Source organism: Spermophilus citellus, assembly GCF_964194105.1.
Source record: "Spermophilus citellus genome assembly, chromosome: 12".
NCBI classification, from domain to species: Eukaryota; Metazoa; Chordata; class Mammalia; order Rodentia; family Sciuridae; genus Spermophilus; species Spermophilus citellus.
Genome location: NC_138198.1, coordinates 12,819,784 through 12,833,840, shown reverse-complemented (window position 1 = coordinate 12,833,840; position 14,057 = coordinate 12,819,784). Strand labels below are relative to the sequence as shown.

At 41.6% G+C, this 14,057-nt stretch overlaps 1 protein-coding gene across 7 annotated transcripts in view; it reads left to right on the top strand.

Annotated features, from left to right (window-relative positions):
- Positions 1-795: 795 nt before the first annotated feature.
- The window catches only part of CEP192 (centrosomal protein 192), a 111,951-nt gene continuing 98,689 nt past the window's right edge, over positions 796-14,057 (top strand). For 6 of the 7 annotated variants that reach the window (XM_081262572.1, XM_081262568.1, XM_081262570.1 and 3 more), the window contains exons 1-4: positions 796-895; positions 1,377-1,547; positions 5,021-5,188; positions 6,550-6,675. In XM_081262572.1, coding sequence (XP_081118698.1) covers positions 1,438-1,547; positions 5,021-5,188; positions 6,550-6,675 — 404 coding nt within the window. In that variant the 5' untranslated portion in view covers positions 796-895; positions 1,377-1,437. Of the gene's footprint in view, positions 896-918; positions 1,032-1,376; positions 1,548-5,020; positions 5,189-6,549; positions 6,676-14,057 lie in introns of those variants that run through there. The other variant, XM_081262567.1, reaches the window with a different exon arrangement.

Below are 14,057 nucleotides of genomic sequence, written 5' to 3'. Positions count from 1 at the left end.
TAGGTCTGGAGGGTTTTAAGAGGAGAGATCAAGAGAGGTGCAAAGAGGCCATAAAGCAGAATAATGGAAGGTGTGTGTATGTATAGAGAGGAGCAGCATTTTTCGTAGAGAAGGGAACCAGTAGAAAGGGTAAACAGGATTAATAACTAGGCAGTTTTTTTTTTTTGAGGAAACAAATTAATCAAATGAATGGATCAAGTTTAAACCAAGTTTAAATTCAACTCAGTGTTTTCCCCTCTTCATTCCTCCCAAGTGCATCTTTAAAAAATATCCAGTAACTGCTGAATGAAGTTAAGGAATTAGTTTTGGGAAAGAGGGACCTCTTTTACCTGACACTATATGGAAGAAATTTTGAGGTAAAGGACTGTATGAAAACTTTTTGCGATAAATTTTGAATGAAAGGTCCGCAAGACCTTTTTGGTCTGAATGACTGAAAGCAAACTGCCACATTTCAGCGCCTGCCAAGAGGTGGTAGGAAAGGTCCGCGGCTGCTAAGGACGGGAGGATATCATTCGCGGGGGCGAAAGCCAGTGTCCTGGGGTCCCAAAGTGAGCGCGGTGAGCTCCGCTTCCAAGCAGGCCAGGGCGTCAGGGCGGCACCCCAACTCCGCTACCCGGCGGCCGCGGCCGCGCAGCTTCAAACCCAGGGCGCGCGGGCCCCTCCAATCAGCGGCTCCAGCCGCGCTGTCACCCCGCGCCACCCAATCCAAGGCCGGCTCTGCGCCCCCGCCCTTCACCTTCTGACGCGAACTGACGTAAACCCGAGGGCCCACGGTAAGGCCGGCTGGGGGCGGTACGCACATGCGCACGCGCACTGGCGGTGCCGCCGGACGCGCCTTCTCTCCGTGGGCGTCTTTGCAGCCCTGACTGCTCCCGGAGCCTTGGGGGTGGGCTGGGTGAGTAGGGGCGGTAGCTCGATTCGGGGCTGGGGGGTGGCGACGGTTGGCCCGGAGGCGGGCGGGCCGCGGCCCCCGGGCTGCTCGGGCCCTGCGAGGCCACTTCGGGAGGGCAAGCGGGATTCTGGGCCTTGAGGTAGGCTTCTGGTGGGTGGCGCCCTTGCTTCCCCCACCGCTCGTTTGGTGTCTGGTAGCTGCGGAGGGACAGACGCCTTGTTCTGGAGTTGCCTGCAGGGCCTCTGCCTTCGTGGGCATTGTGGTGGCGGTTCTGGCTTCTTTCTGTCTAAACTGACCTGGTGGTAACGTCGTTCACGTCGAGGGTTCTGTTGGTATACCCAATCACTCAGTCACTCCCTTAGGCTTCTGTGTTCACCTTCATTCCTAAAACCTTCCATTTCTTACCTATGATTTTCTTAGGAACAGAACGTTGAATTAGATAATGTTTAATATCAATGTGTTTTTGCGTTGCTCTTCGTTTCAGACGTTGTTTAGTAAAGCATGAGGTTCCTCTCCATGCTGTCGTTTGGAGGACAGCTGTGTATATGACAGTGTTTCCATCTGTGGTTACCACTTTGAAGTCATTCTACTGGAGTTTTATCTGCTGGAAAATCAACTTTTTCTCCAGATTTCAGTATTACTGGCGAAGTTTGAGGTAAGCTTTGAAAAGTAACATATTAAATGTTTAGCTAATTCTGAATTTTATCTTCAAGGTGCCAAGAGTAAATGATGAATGTTGGGAAATTTGACTAGGTTTTGGGTTCCACAGCATGCACTTTTAGTGAACCTTTATTTTATTTATTTATATGTGGTGCTGAGAATCGAACCCAGGGCCTCACAAGTGATAGGCAAGAGCTCTACCACTGAGCCACAACTCCAGCCCCTCACAGCATGCACTTTTAAACATGTTCAATTGGATATGTTGATCTACAGCTAAGGACTGCAGAAAATGACCTTTTATGTATCCAGAAATATTATTAAACTGATTTAATGCTAGTAAAGCCATATGTGAAATGGTGAAGATGGCTACTTTGTTTCAAATATTGCAGAGGAAAAGATATCAGTGTGTTCACTTTAAATGGTGGAGGAAGTGTGAATAATGCAATGCAGAGGGAAGTTAGGGAATTTTTCCCTCTAGGAAAGCTTTAGGAATGTGGGTTTGTTCATGAATGGTCTAGAACAGTATAATCTTTCTGGAAACAAGACAGACAGGTACTAGATTACATCTTGAGGAATTTCTTTTTTTTTTTTAAGAGAGAGAGAGAGAATTTTAATATTTATTTTTTTTTAGATTTTGGTGGACACAACCTCTTTGTTTGTATGTGGTGCTGAGGATCGAACCTGGGCCGCACGCAGTCCAGGGGAGCGGGCTACCACTTGAGCCACATCCCCAGCCCATCTTGAGGAATTTCTTAATGGGTTGTGTTTCCATAGCAAATCTCTGCTGAAGCACTTAGCTGTCTATTCTTTGACAGGAATTATCAGCTCCCTGAGGAGGCCATCATATTTAATTTTGCATTCCTGATCCCAAGTACAGTGGTTTTTGCTTGATAATGATTGTTGCATGTGTGATCTTTGAGTAATAACAGAAGTTTCCTTGGTTCTGACCCCTTCTATGTAGAGATAACCATTGAAGAGTTCTGTGTGTGTGTGTGTGTGTGTGTGTGTGTGTGTGTGTGTATGTTTTTTAAATAACTTTATTTATTTTTGTATGTGGTGCTGAGAATCAGACCCAGTGCCTCACATGTGCTCGCCAAGTGCTGTACCACTGAGCCACAATCCCAGCCCTCACTATATATTTTAAGTAGTTTGTATGTTTAGAAATGAATGAATATCTTAGTAATTATAAAACTGGACTTGGGCAGGCTACTTGGGAGTCTTATGCAATAATTTTGAAGTAAGAAGTAGCAAGCAAGGGGAATGTAGCAGTGGGCCTCAGCTCCAGAGATGTATTTGAAATTAGAACTATTATAAACTGATAACTCATTGAGAGCAGGAGAGATCAGAATGGTCCTAGGTGTTTTGGTAATAGGCAGTGAATAAGGATGACATCAAGACTGAAGATAACTGGAGGGGTTGGTGGAGGAAAGGTACTAGTTTGGTTTTGTATTTGTTGGCTTTGCATTACCTGAGGGACATTCAGGGATAAGGTATAGTTGTCATAGAGCCATTTGGAAATCAGGATCTAGATCTCAGGATAGAGGTCCTGGCTGAAGGTGATTTGAAGATGAGGGAGGTGGCATTAATATAGAGGAAAGAACACTCTAGGACCAGACTTACTTAGTGGGAATCCCCCTGCTGTCTCACTTGCACCCTATAACTTGGAAAAGTATCTAGATTCTCTCTCTTGTTTCCTTGATAGTAGGGATAATGGCTACTTTATAAACTTGACAAAAGGATTAGGAAAATTATAAAATATCAAGCACATAATTTGATAATAAAGTAGACATGGAATATCAACTTGTATTCCCAGCTTGTGTATTAGATTCTGGAAATATATTTGAACAAAAAAGACAATTTCCCAAGAAATGGACCTTCTAAATATACAGGTATTAAAGTCAAAGATGAGGCAAATGCCAAGAATGTTGCCCCTCTTTCAGTTTACAAATATTTATTGAGTAGCTACTGTTTGCTAGGTGTTGTTCTAGACATTGGGTAATAGTGATGGACAGATAGGCAGGCCCCTGCACTCAGATGGCATTGGTTTCAGTGGAAGAAGACAGACAGTAGTGGTAAGTGTAGAATGGATGTGATAGGCTGTGGGGTTACATTTGACTTAATGATAAGGGAGAACCTTTCTTAGAAGGTGACATTTAAGTTGAGATGAAAGGAAGATACTAGCTATGAAGAAATTTGGAAGAAGAATTTGAGTAGCATCTTCTGAGTATTGTGATCAGGGTCAAGTTGAACCAAGGGCCAACGTAAACTTGTAGATTCTCTATTGATGGTATAAATTTTATGTCAGTGTTTTCCAGACTTGATCATTTGTTTACCACTTCTTGGTCACTTTGCTATATTCATGTTCCAGTTGTACTTTATTTAACTGAAAATTTTTCTTTGAATGGGTTTGCTGTTTAAACTGTATACTCTGAGCATGGGTATTGTTCAGTGGTAGTGTGTGTGCCTAGCACACTCAAGGCTCTAGGTTCATTCCCCAGTACCAGAACACAAAAACCTAGAAAGTATTTTCTGAAACTAGAGTTTTGCTTTTGTTGTTTGAATTTGTCTATTCTATTTAAAAATGACTATAAAATTGCCAAACTTTTTTTTTTTCTTTTTTTCTTTGTGGTGCTAGGAATAGAACCCAAGACCTCAAACATGCTAGACAAGCACTCTACCCTCTAAGCTATAGGTCTCAGTCTACTTCCAGATTTTCTTTTTTTTTTTGGTATGGGGGTTGAACTCAGGTGCACTGAACCCCTGAGCCACATCCTCAGCCTTATTTTGTATTTTATTTAGAGACAGAGTCTCACTGTGTTGCTTAGCACTTCGCCTTTGCTGAGGCTGGCTTTGAACTCCTGATCTTCTTGCCTCAGCCTTCCGAGCTGCTGGGATTACAGGTGTTTCCCATTGTGCCTGGCCCTGCCAGACTTTTAATCTTTTTTTAAAAAAAATTTTAGTTTTATATTTCTTTAGTTGTATATGGACAATAGTACCTTTATTTTGTTTATTTATGTGGTGCTGAGGAATTGAACCCAGTGCCCCAAGCATATGAGGCAAGCGCTCTACAACTGAGCCACAACCCCAGCCCTAGACTTTTAAACACACCCTATAATCATCTGTGTATGCCGTCTGTATTATGCCTGATCCTTGCTTTCTTTATTAGATAAGTTTGTGGTAATTCATGTTCCTGGCCATACCAAGCCAATGGTACTTTAAACTCCTGTATTTTCACTACTGTGTTAAAAAAGATAAGTTTAATGTTTGATGTGTATATTCTGAGCTCTAAAGTAGCATGATACTCTGAGTCTTACTCAACCTCAGAATAGTATTCCTTTTTAGCGATGTTGCAAAAACATCATTTTCTAAGGGTATTACTTTTCTAAGATTTATGGGGCTTGTACTCTTTATCATTAGAAAAAGTTTTATAGTAATACTTGATTTATAAAAATGCTTTTGTTGTTGCAGTGAGATGGATGATTTTCGAGGTATAGCAGAAGAGTCATTTCCAAGCTTTTTAACAAATTCATTGCTTGGTAATAGTGGGATTTTGGAAAATGTCACTCTTACTTCAAATCTCGGCTTGCCTGTTGCTGTTTCCACACTTGCTCGGAATAGAACCAGCACTGATAACAGGTAAGATTTATCTGAACATATATTTTCTTCAGGTCTATAACATTACTAATACACAGAAAAACTGTTTTTCCTGAAGGGATGTGAGTCAGGGTCCAGGAAGTGCTAAGACTTGGATTTCTGTCATTCCACTTCTCTGTGTGCTTCTCTCTTTGAAACTCTGTTGTTTGCTATTCTTTCTCTCAATTCACTGCTTTCCTGTTCCATGTTGCAGAATACTGCAACACAAACTGAAAAGGCACCTGTGAATTGCATTTTGTGAATTGCTGGTCCAGTGTAGTTTAGGTGTCCATTCCAGAGCCAGCTGGAATGGACATGTATCATTACATGTAGGATCTTTAGTAACATATAAAGCTTGTCCATGTTTAACTGACCACTCTTTCATCTCCTCTCAAACTAGCCAACAGGGTTAGATAAACTCTCTAAAAACTTAGCATTAAGATTTCTTTTTTCTTTTTTTAAATCTGATTCTTTTTTTGAATTTGTTCTTTTTTAAAAATTTTAATACTTTTATTTTTTTTAATGTATTATATTTATGCGGTGCCGAGGATTGAACCTAGTATCTCCCACATGCTAGGCAAGTGCTCTACCACTGGGCTACATCTCCAGCCCAGTGTGTTCTTTTTAGATATACATGACAGAGTATATTTTGACATAGTGTACATACATGGACTATAACTTATTAGAATCCCATTCTTATGGTTGTACATGATGTAGCATTAAGATTTCTGTGACTGGGGCTGGGGTTGTGGCTCAGCGTGGTAGAGTGCTCACCTGGCATGTTCGAGGCCTTGGGTTCAATCCTCAGCACCACATAAAAAGAAATAAAAATAAAGGTATTGTGTCCAACTACAATTAAAAAATAATTATAAAAAAAGATTTCTGTGTCTGTATTTTTGTTTTTGTTTTTAATTGAGGCACAGAGATTTATTTAGGAAAGTAAGGATTACACACTCGATTGCACAGCTATCTGTAGAATGAGGAGCCAACTCAGTTATTTATTTATTTTTTTTTAAAGAGAGAGTGAGAGAGGGGGGAGAGAGAGAGAGAGAGAGAGAGAGAGAGAGAATTTTTAATATTTATTTTTTAGTTCTCGGCGGACACAACATCTTTGTTGGTATGTGGTGCTGAGGATCGAACCCGGGCCGCATGCATGACAGGCGAGCGTGCTACCGCTTGAGCCACATCCCCAGCCCCCCAACTCAGTTATTGATACAGATGAATATCCCAGTGCAGATCCACAGGTTTCTGGTGCTTTTCACAGAAGATTATGGTTTTGGTGGTGGTTGGTTTTACTGTCATGTAGCACTGTGTCATGGTGAATTTTAAATGTATCTAATTTAATTCTTGACAAATTTGTGTAGGTATCCTGATATCCAGACATCCTACTTAGTAGATGGGAGGTTTTCTGTTCCATCTTCATCATCTCCCAGTTGCCAGAGTGATGCTACACCAAGAGAGAGGTTACAGCTTAGCTTCCGGGATGATGAGTAAGTTCATATCTTTATTACCTTTCATTACATTAGACGTTGGTCTTACTCTATGGAAAATGTAAGTATAACTGGGTATCGTGGTATGCACCTGTGCTACTTGGGAGGTTGAGGCAGGAGGATTACAAGTTTGAGATCAGTCTGGGCAATGTAGAAGAGATGCCATCTCAAAAAAAAAAGGACTGGGGATATGGCTCAGTGGTAAAGCACACCTAGGTTTAATCCCCTTTACCAAAAAAAGTTTTTAAAAAATGTAAGTATAATTGTGCCTCTGATTAATTATAACCATCTTTAAGAGTTTTTTTCACGTGTTTTAATTATATTTTTGGCCTTTTGAAAACATTTTTTCTGATTCTAAAAGTAATATATATTCATTGGGAATAAAATAGAAAGTACACAGAACTGTTAGAAAAACTCCTGTAATCCTGTTAATTAGAGAATAGCCACTGATTACATTATCACTTATAGTCTTCAAGATTATTTTCTCTGTGCATATTTGTATTTAAAAATTTCTTACAAAATAAGATTAAATTATTGTTTTTAACTTAAAAATTAATATATTTTGTTCATCTTTTTATTATAATTAATATAAATCTGTTATAGTGTTTATGACTGTGTACTCAAGTCTGTTGTGGGCATTTAGAAAATTATAGTTTTGCTACTATTAAAAGTAATGAATTCTTTTGGCAGTAGTGGGGTTTCAATCCAAGGCCTTGCATATGCTAGGAAAGCACTCTAGTATTCTGTCACCGAGCTACCTCCCCAGCCCTATAATGGACTTCTTTAAACATATACTTTTATACATACATTTTGCACACTTAGGATATTATTAAGATAAATTTGTAGGATTTAAATTGCTGAGTTAAAAGTGTTTTCATTGTAAAGATTGTTATCAACACATTACTGTTTAGAAAGCTTGTACCAGTTTACCTGCTCACTAGATGTATATGAGAATGCCTATTTGTATGAGCCCCACCCAACATTTGTTACTATTATTTTTAATCTTTGATTTTAGAGATAAAAATAATTTATACATGTGCCCATATGCATGGAAGAAAGTCTGTCATTCCATAAAATCAAAATGTAAATGGAAGTTACTTCTTGGTTGCGGTATTATAATCTTAAGATTTTCTGTGTTTTAAATTCATATTTGAGTATTTACAGGACTGAACATACTTCAACATTCATTACTTACGTGTCAGTTGTGAATTACCTATTGGTAGCCTGTATATATAAATACTTTCTGTATGTTAAAGATATCAACTCCTTGTACGTTCATTTACTCCCTGTGTATTTTTGATTGATTGCCTAGTATGCACTATTCTATCATTAAGAAGTACCAATGAACAAAACAGATGTTTAATGGAAATTATAAAAATATGCCAGTTTCATGGTATATTAGAAGGAAAATGTGCTAGAGGAAATTAAATCATGATAAGGAGGGTTTTGGAACTGCCAAAGGCATTGTCAGTGTGGGTCTCCTTGAGGACATAAGATGCAAGCCAGAACTCAAGGGAGAATGTTCGCTCCGTGGACACTGGGGGAAAGAAGAGGACCTCAGCAAAGGGTCACCTGAAGACACTGAGGTTGGAGCACACCCATTGTGTTCACAGGGCAGCAGGGGCCAAGGCAGGTGAGCAGGACCCTGATTCTGACCCTAAGTGAAATGAGAAACCATTAGGGGTCTCATTCAAATTACCTTTGAAAAGAAAATGGTTTCTCATCTGGCTACTGTGTGGGGAATAGACCATAGTGGTGAGATGGGAGCAGGAAGACCACCAAGGAGGCTGGCTTTCAAGGAGAGGGGGAGATGGAGAAGAGAGAAATGCACTGGGCATGTCTTTAGGTACTTCAGCATTGAGAAAATGGGGACAAGAGGGAGAGACAAAGACTAAGAATTAGTGATCAGAGGCAGGAAGAAAACAGTCTTCAAATCTGTGTCAAAAACATGTACGTATATAGTGGGTTAGTGGTACACACCTGTAATCCCAGCTAATCAGGAGTGGAGGTAGGAGGATTACTTGAGCCTAGGATTTGAGGCCAGCCTGGGCAACATCTCAAAAATAAAAATCCAAAAAAGATAGGGAAAAAACTCCCTGCAATTGAAAACACAACAAACTATCAAATAAAACATGAGGAAGAATTGACCACCAGAAAAGGGGGGAAAAAAAAAGAATCACCCACCAGGATTATCATAGGTTAGGCCATCAGTAACCTTCACAAGCAGTTTGATGGACATAGAGAGAGGCACAGTAGCCTGCTGAGCATGAGTTTAAGAGAATGGAAGGTTGATTTAGAGGCCAAGGACAGCACATGGCATCTTCCTGCAAAGGAGGAGAAAAATGGGTCTGTGGTGGCTGTTGGATGTAGTGGGTCAGGAGACCTTTTGCCTTTTTTGAGGCAGGAGACATTACTGCATGTTTGCATGATAATACGAATGATCTCCAGGAAAGGTAAAATTTCATTATGTAGAAAGAGTAAATGAGCCACAGCTGTGTCTGGAATGCCCCGGAGGGAGCAGCTTTAGATGGCTGGACCATGGACAGCTCCTATGTGCTCTCTGGTGCACCTGGTGGTAGGAATCTGCATTCCCTCTTCAGAGCCTCAGGTTAAAAGCTGGCCCAGTGAAGTAGGAAATGTGGTCATCAAGTCGGAGTGAGGGTAGAAAAAGAGCAGTTGGTGGTTTGGAAAAAGAAAAAAAGAAGTAAATAATCCTATGGTAGTAAAGAAAAGAGTTGGACAGCATTGAGGGCTCATTTGAGGGCTTATGTCGGGAATATAGCGTGACACCAGTGTGATTGCACATTGAGCTGCAGAGGTGCAGGTGAGGAGTAGGTGAGAGTTGATTTAACCAAGCTGTGGTTTGATGAAGGCGATGGGAGAGGAGAGCTGAGGATGTGTGATGGCCATGGGATTCAGGTTAGGGAGGAGGAGTCCGTAGCAGAGGGTGAGGAAACATGGCTTGTGGTGGTGGTGGGGAAGGGTTGGAGGTACAGGTGGGTCAGAGGATTATAGAGTTTTGGTACTAGAGGCAGGTGACATGAGGAGTGGCAGGGGACTCAAAGCTGTGAGGCTCTGGGAGAGTTACCTGGAGGTGGTAATGAGGGGCAAGGAAGGCACATGCATTCCGTCTCCATGCCCAGTGATGCCAGGGTTGCAGGAGGAACAGTGGCCCTTTGGACAGAGCTCAGGGAAAGCACTGACCTCCTGGGATATCCCTGCTTCCATTAAGGCAGTAAAGCCAAGGAATGTGAGGAAGAGACTCCGAAATAACAGACCTTGCTGGTCCAGAAGGCACAGTGGAAGGGTTCTGTTTGATGGAGAGGAAAGGGAGATGTACAGTTTTATGGGGCCTAGGATGCCGGCAGTGATGGGTCCTGGGCTTGTTGTAGGAACTGAAATGGATCAGTGAACGACATCATAGACTCCCTCTTCCACTGATGTTGGTAGGGAGACAGTGACAGGAGGGGTGGGGTGGATCTTGGATTAACCTGATTCTTGATGGGAATCAGGAGGTCTAGAGAGTATCTTGCTGATGGACAGGAGGCATGGTGAGGGTAATCTTGGATGCAGTGTGTGGCCTCTCTCACTGACTCCATCAGGGAAGAGATTAGTGTTTGAGGCTGTCCCTTCACTCTTGAATGATCTGAAGACCCGGGTGCAAGGGCTTCCTTTGGCCACTAATGGAGAATTGACAACTGGAGAGGCATGGTCTTATAAGGGACAGCTTCTTTGACTCTTGGAGGGTGTGCACGCAGATTTATATGTTTTACAATGTCTTTATTCTAACTCTGGATTAAATGCTTTAACAGACTCTAGGTGGGACGGGACATCATGGCAGAAGATGAAAATAAGCTTAACAAAATTTTGAAGACATATTAGAGAAGCCTGATGCCATTTCTTTTTTATTTTTAATTTTATTTTTTGAGTGTGTACTGGAAATTTAACACAGGATCACTTTAACACTGAGCTATATCCCCAACCCTTATTATTTTTTGAGACAGAGTCTCACTAAGCTGTTTAGGGCCTCCCTAAATTGCTGAGGCTAGCCTTGAACTTTTGGTCCTTCTGTCTCAGTCTCTCAAGTTGCTGGGATTATATAGGCCTGCCACCATCCCTGGACTGAGGCCTGAGGCTGTATTATTACTTTTTTTTGCATTTGAATAATTTTTTTCCTCTAGAAACTTAGAATCTTTTGGGTCCCTTGTAGGTGGAGGTATTTTCTATTTGGGATCAGTGTGGAGATTTGTGTTTTTCTTCTAGATAATTGTTATTTCTTCAGCAGTTGATTCCATTTTCTTTCTTTTTCTGAAAGAGAGGTTTGAATTTCCTGGGTTAATCTTTTTCCATTTTTTTCTTCTATTTTTTCTGTTTTTGGTGAAAAAAGACAATATTCTAGATAAATTTCTCCTCTTTGTTTCTCTTTAGTGAATCACTTGGCAATCATAATTTTGAGAGCTTATTTGTCTCTTAATATTTTAAAGGCCACTGTGTGTGTGGATGTAAATGGCTACTTGAATATTTTCGAGGATTCTAATTAGAAAATTTTCAAAATACTATACATTATTCCTTATGTCATGTTATTTAGTTTGTTCTCTTTCATCTCTTGAACTGTTCTTGTTTTCCTTGTGTCTATTTTGTGGCTATCTTCTGGGCTGTGAGTGTGGGTATTTGTTTTAGTTATTAGCCTTTTTGCCACTGCAGTAAAAGGATCCAACCAGAACAACTACAGAGGAGGAAAGGTTTATTTAAAAACTCTGGGTTTCATAGCCTCCATGACCCCCTAAATCCATAGACAGAAGGTGCCATTCCTCAGGGCTTGAAGTGAGCAGGACATCATGGTGGAAGAGAGGGCGAGAAGGAATCAGCTCACATGATGATCAGGAAGCAGAGACTCTGCTCTTCAGATACAAAATATATATCCCAAAGGTATGCCCCCAAAGAACCACTTCCTCCAGCCACACCTCACCTGCCTCTGGCCCTTACCCAGTTAATCACATCAGGAATTAATCCACCAATTATATTAAGGCTATGATCTGAGAAATGATGTGAGCTCTTGGAGTACACCTTGTATTCAAACCATAACATTCCACCCTGGCCCCCAAAATCTCTTGACCATCTCAAAATACAAAATATGTTTAGTCCTTTTCTTTTCTTTTCTTTCTTTCTTTCCTTTTTCTTTTTTTCTTTTTCTTTTTTTTTTTTAATGGTGCAGGGGATTGGGGATTGAACTCAGGGCCTTGTGCATGCAAGGCAAGCACTCTGCCCACTGAGCTCTATCCCCAACTGTCGCGAGCAGCTCCCGAAGCTGGAGCGGGCCTTGGTCTCGGAGGTCAGCCGCAGGCGAGTCCCCGGCCGTGTCCTACCCGGACCAGAATCCCCGGCGACACGAACACACCACACCGACTCACGGAGATGTCTTTCCAATGCTTCATTTATTCTCACAGCAGTCCTCACACAGCAGCAGCGGAGCAGAGACCGGACGGACCAATCAGGCGGCTGGTGTCAGTGCCTAACCTGAGAGGTGCTGCCTGTCCTCCGTGCCTTATATTTATACTAAGCCTAGTTTGTTTACATCTTATTGGGGTTTTTCCCTTACATCATTTGTTTTTCACTACCTTATCCATACCTAACACACTTCGCACTCATCACTATCTTATCTATACCTAACACACTGCACACTTGTAGCACAACATCAAAACATGTTTACCTAAAGTTAATATTATCTATACCTAACATGCTGCACACTTGTAGCACAACATCAAAACATGTTTACCTAAAGTTAATATTCACTCCATACAATACCTAATACTTATTTAACTACTATTCACTCCATACACCAGCCCTATGTTTAGTCCATTTCTAAAAGTTCCCATAGTCTCAAAATTTTCAGGAGTACCCAAAAGTTCATGTTCAAAATTTCCTGAGGCTCAGGGCAAGCCTGCATCATAAGTTCCTGTAAAAATTAAAATGAGTTATGAATATTCAAGATATAGAAGCATAAAAAGAAGGGATGGAACTGATACCGCCTTATGGTGACAAGTCCTGCTTCCCCACGTTGAAATTTGAACATTAGAGAAGCACACCCAGGCAAACATACAAAGCAGGGTTTATTTTAAAAGGTTAACATAGATTTCTCCCCTCCTGCGAAGGAGAAGGGGGCCCATAGCTCGTAACCTGGTATCCCCAGAAGGGAGGTGTTCTGCCCTTTTTATATGTCCTAGGCTTCCTTTGTTCTCCTGTCTTTCCTCCTTGTCTTTCTCCTTCCTGGGTCCTGTCTCCATGACTAGGCCCAGGAATGCTTGGTGGGATGGGCCTCAGGACGCATTAGCAACCTTAGGGAGGCAATTCTTAGGACAGGTTACCTTGGCAACAGGTTGTAGCAGGGGCAGGTTCTTGATAAGGGTGGAGGAAGGGCTCTGAAGGAATTAACTTTTCAATCCCTCAGGGGACAGTCTCCAACTTGCCTTGGAGATTAACTCAAAATTGGTCTCCTTGATCTTACCCAACTTTATTTACCTATCTATACTGACTGCCTGTCTAATTTTGGCTTCAGAACCAAAGCAGGACTGAAATCTGGCTGGGCAAACAAGTCCTATAGTTCTTTGTCTGTCATCTTAAATGTATAACATCGTGATGTTCTCTCCAAAGGGCTTGTGTGGATCTGCCCTCTTGGCCTTGTTGGTTCCAGCCTAAGCGGCCTTTCTGTTGGCTTGTCTTTGCTTAATTCTTGCAGTTTCCCTAGAATGATGTCCCATGTAACTGGAATTTCTTAATCTTGAGGGGCTTCACAGCAGCTTCATCTTCCCCCTCATATCTCCACACTTCGCCTTCTTATTCTGATCCTGCTGTGCTTTGCCTGGCCTCCCAGGCCTTCCTTTGGAAGCCTCCATGACCCCTAACTCCAGCATCCTGCATTTCTGCAGAACCAGCACCTTATGGTTTACACAAAGGTCTGCCATCATCTCAAATAGGATTAAAGCCTCCAGGTTCCTTGGCTGCAGTAGTCTCTGAGGGTCTGGGTGACAAAGTATTTTGGAAAACCTTCCTCTAGTATAGGAAGGATGCCCCACTGGTCATTTCAAGAGAATTTTTACTTTAACTGCATTGAGCCTGAGATGGGTGTGGTCTTTTCAGCTCCTGAGATGCCCTCAAACCATTTTTCTCTTTGTCTCTAGGTAGAGTCTTTAGCATTTGCTTAGTATTGTTACTTTAACAACTATAAATTCCTTAGCCTCAGTTTTACTCCTGCCTTTCAAGTTCAGGTTTTCCCAGTATGCTCTGCTTTCTGCTCCTGAATTTCACAATAAATCTGGCTAAAAGTCACCAGCAATTTCCATGCCACTTGAATGCTATGCTGCCTAGAAATTTTTCTGCCATAT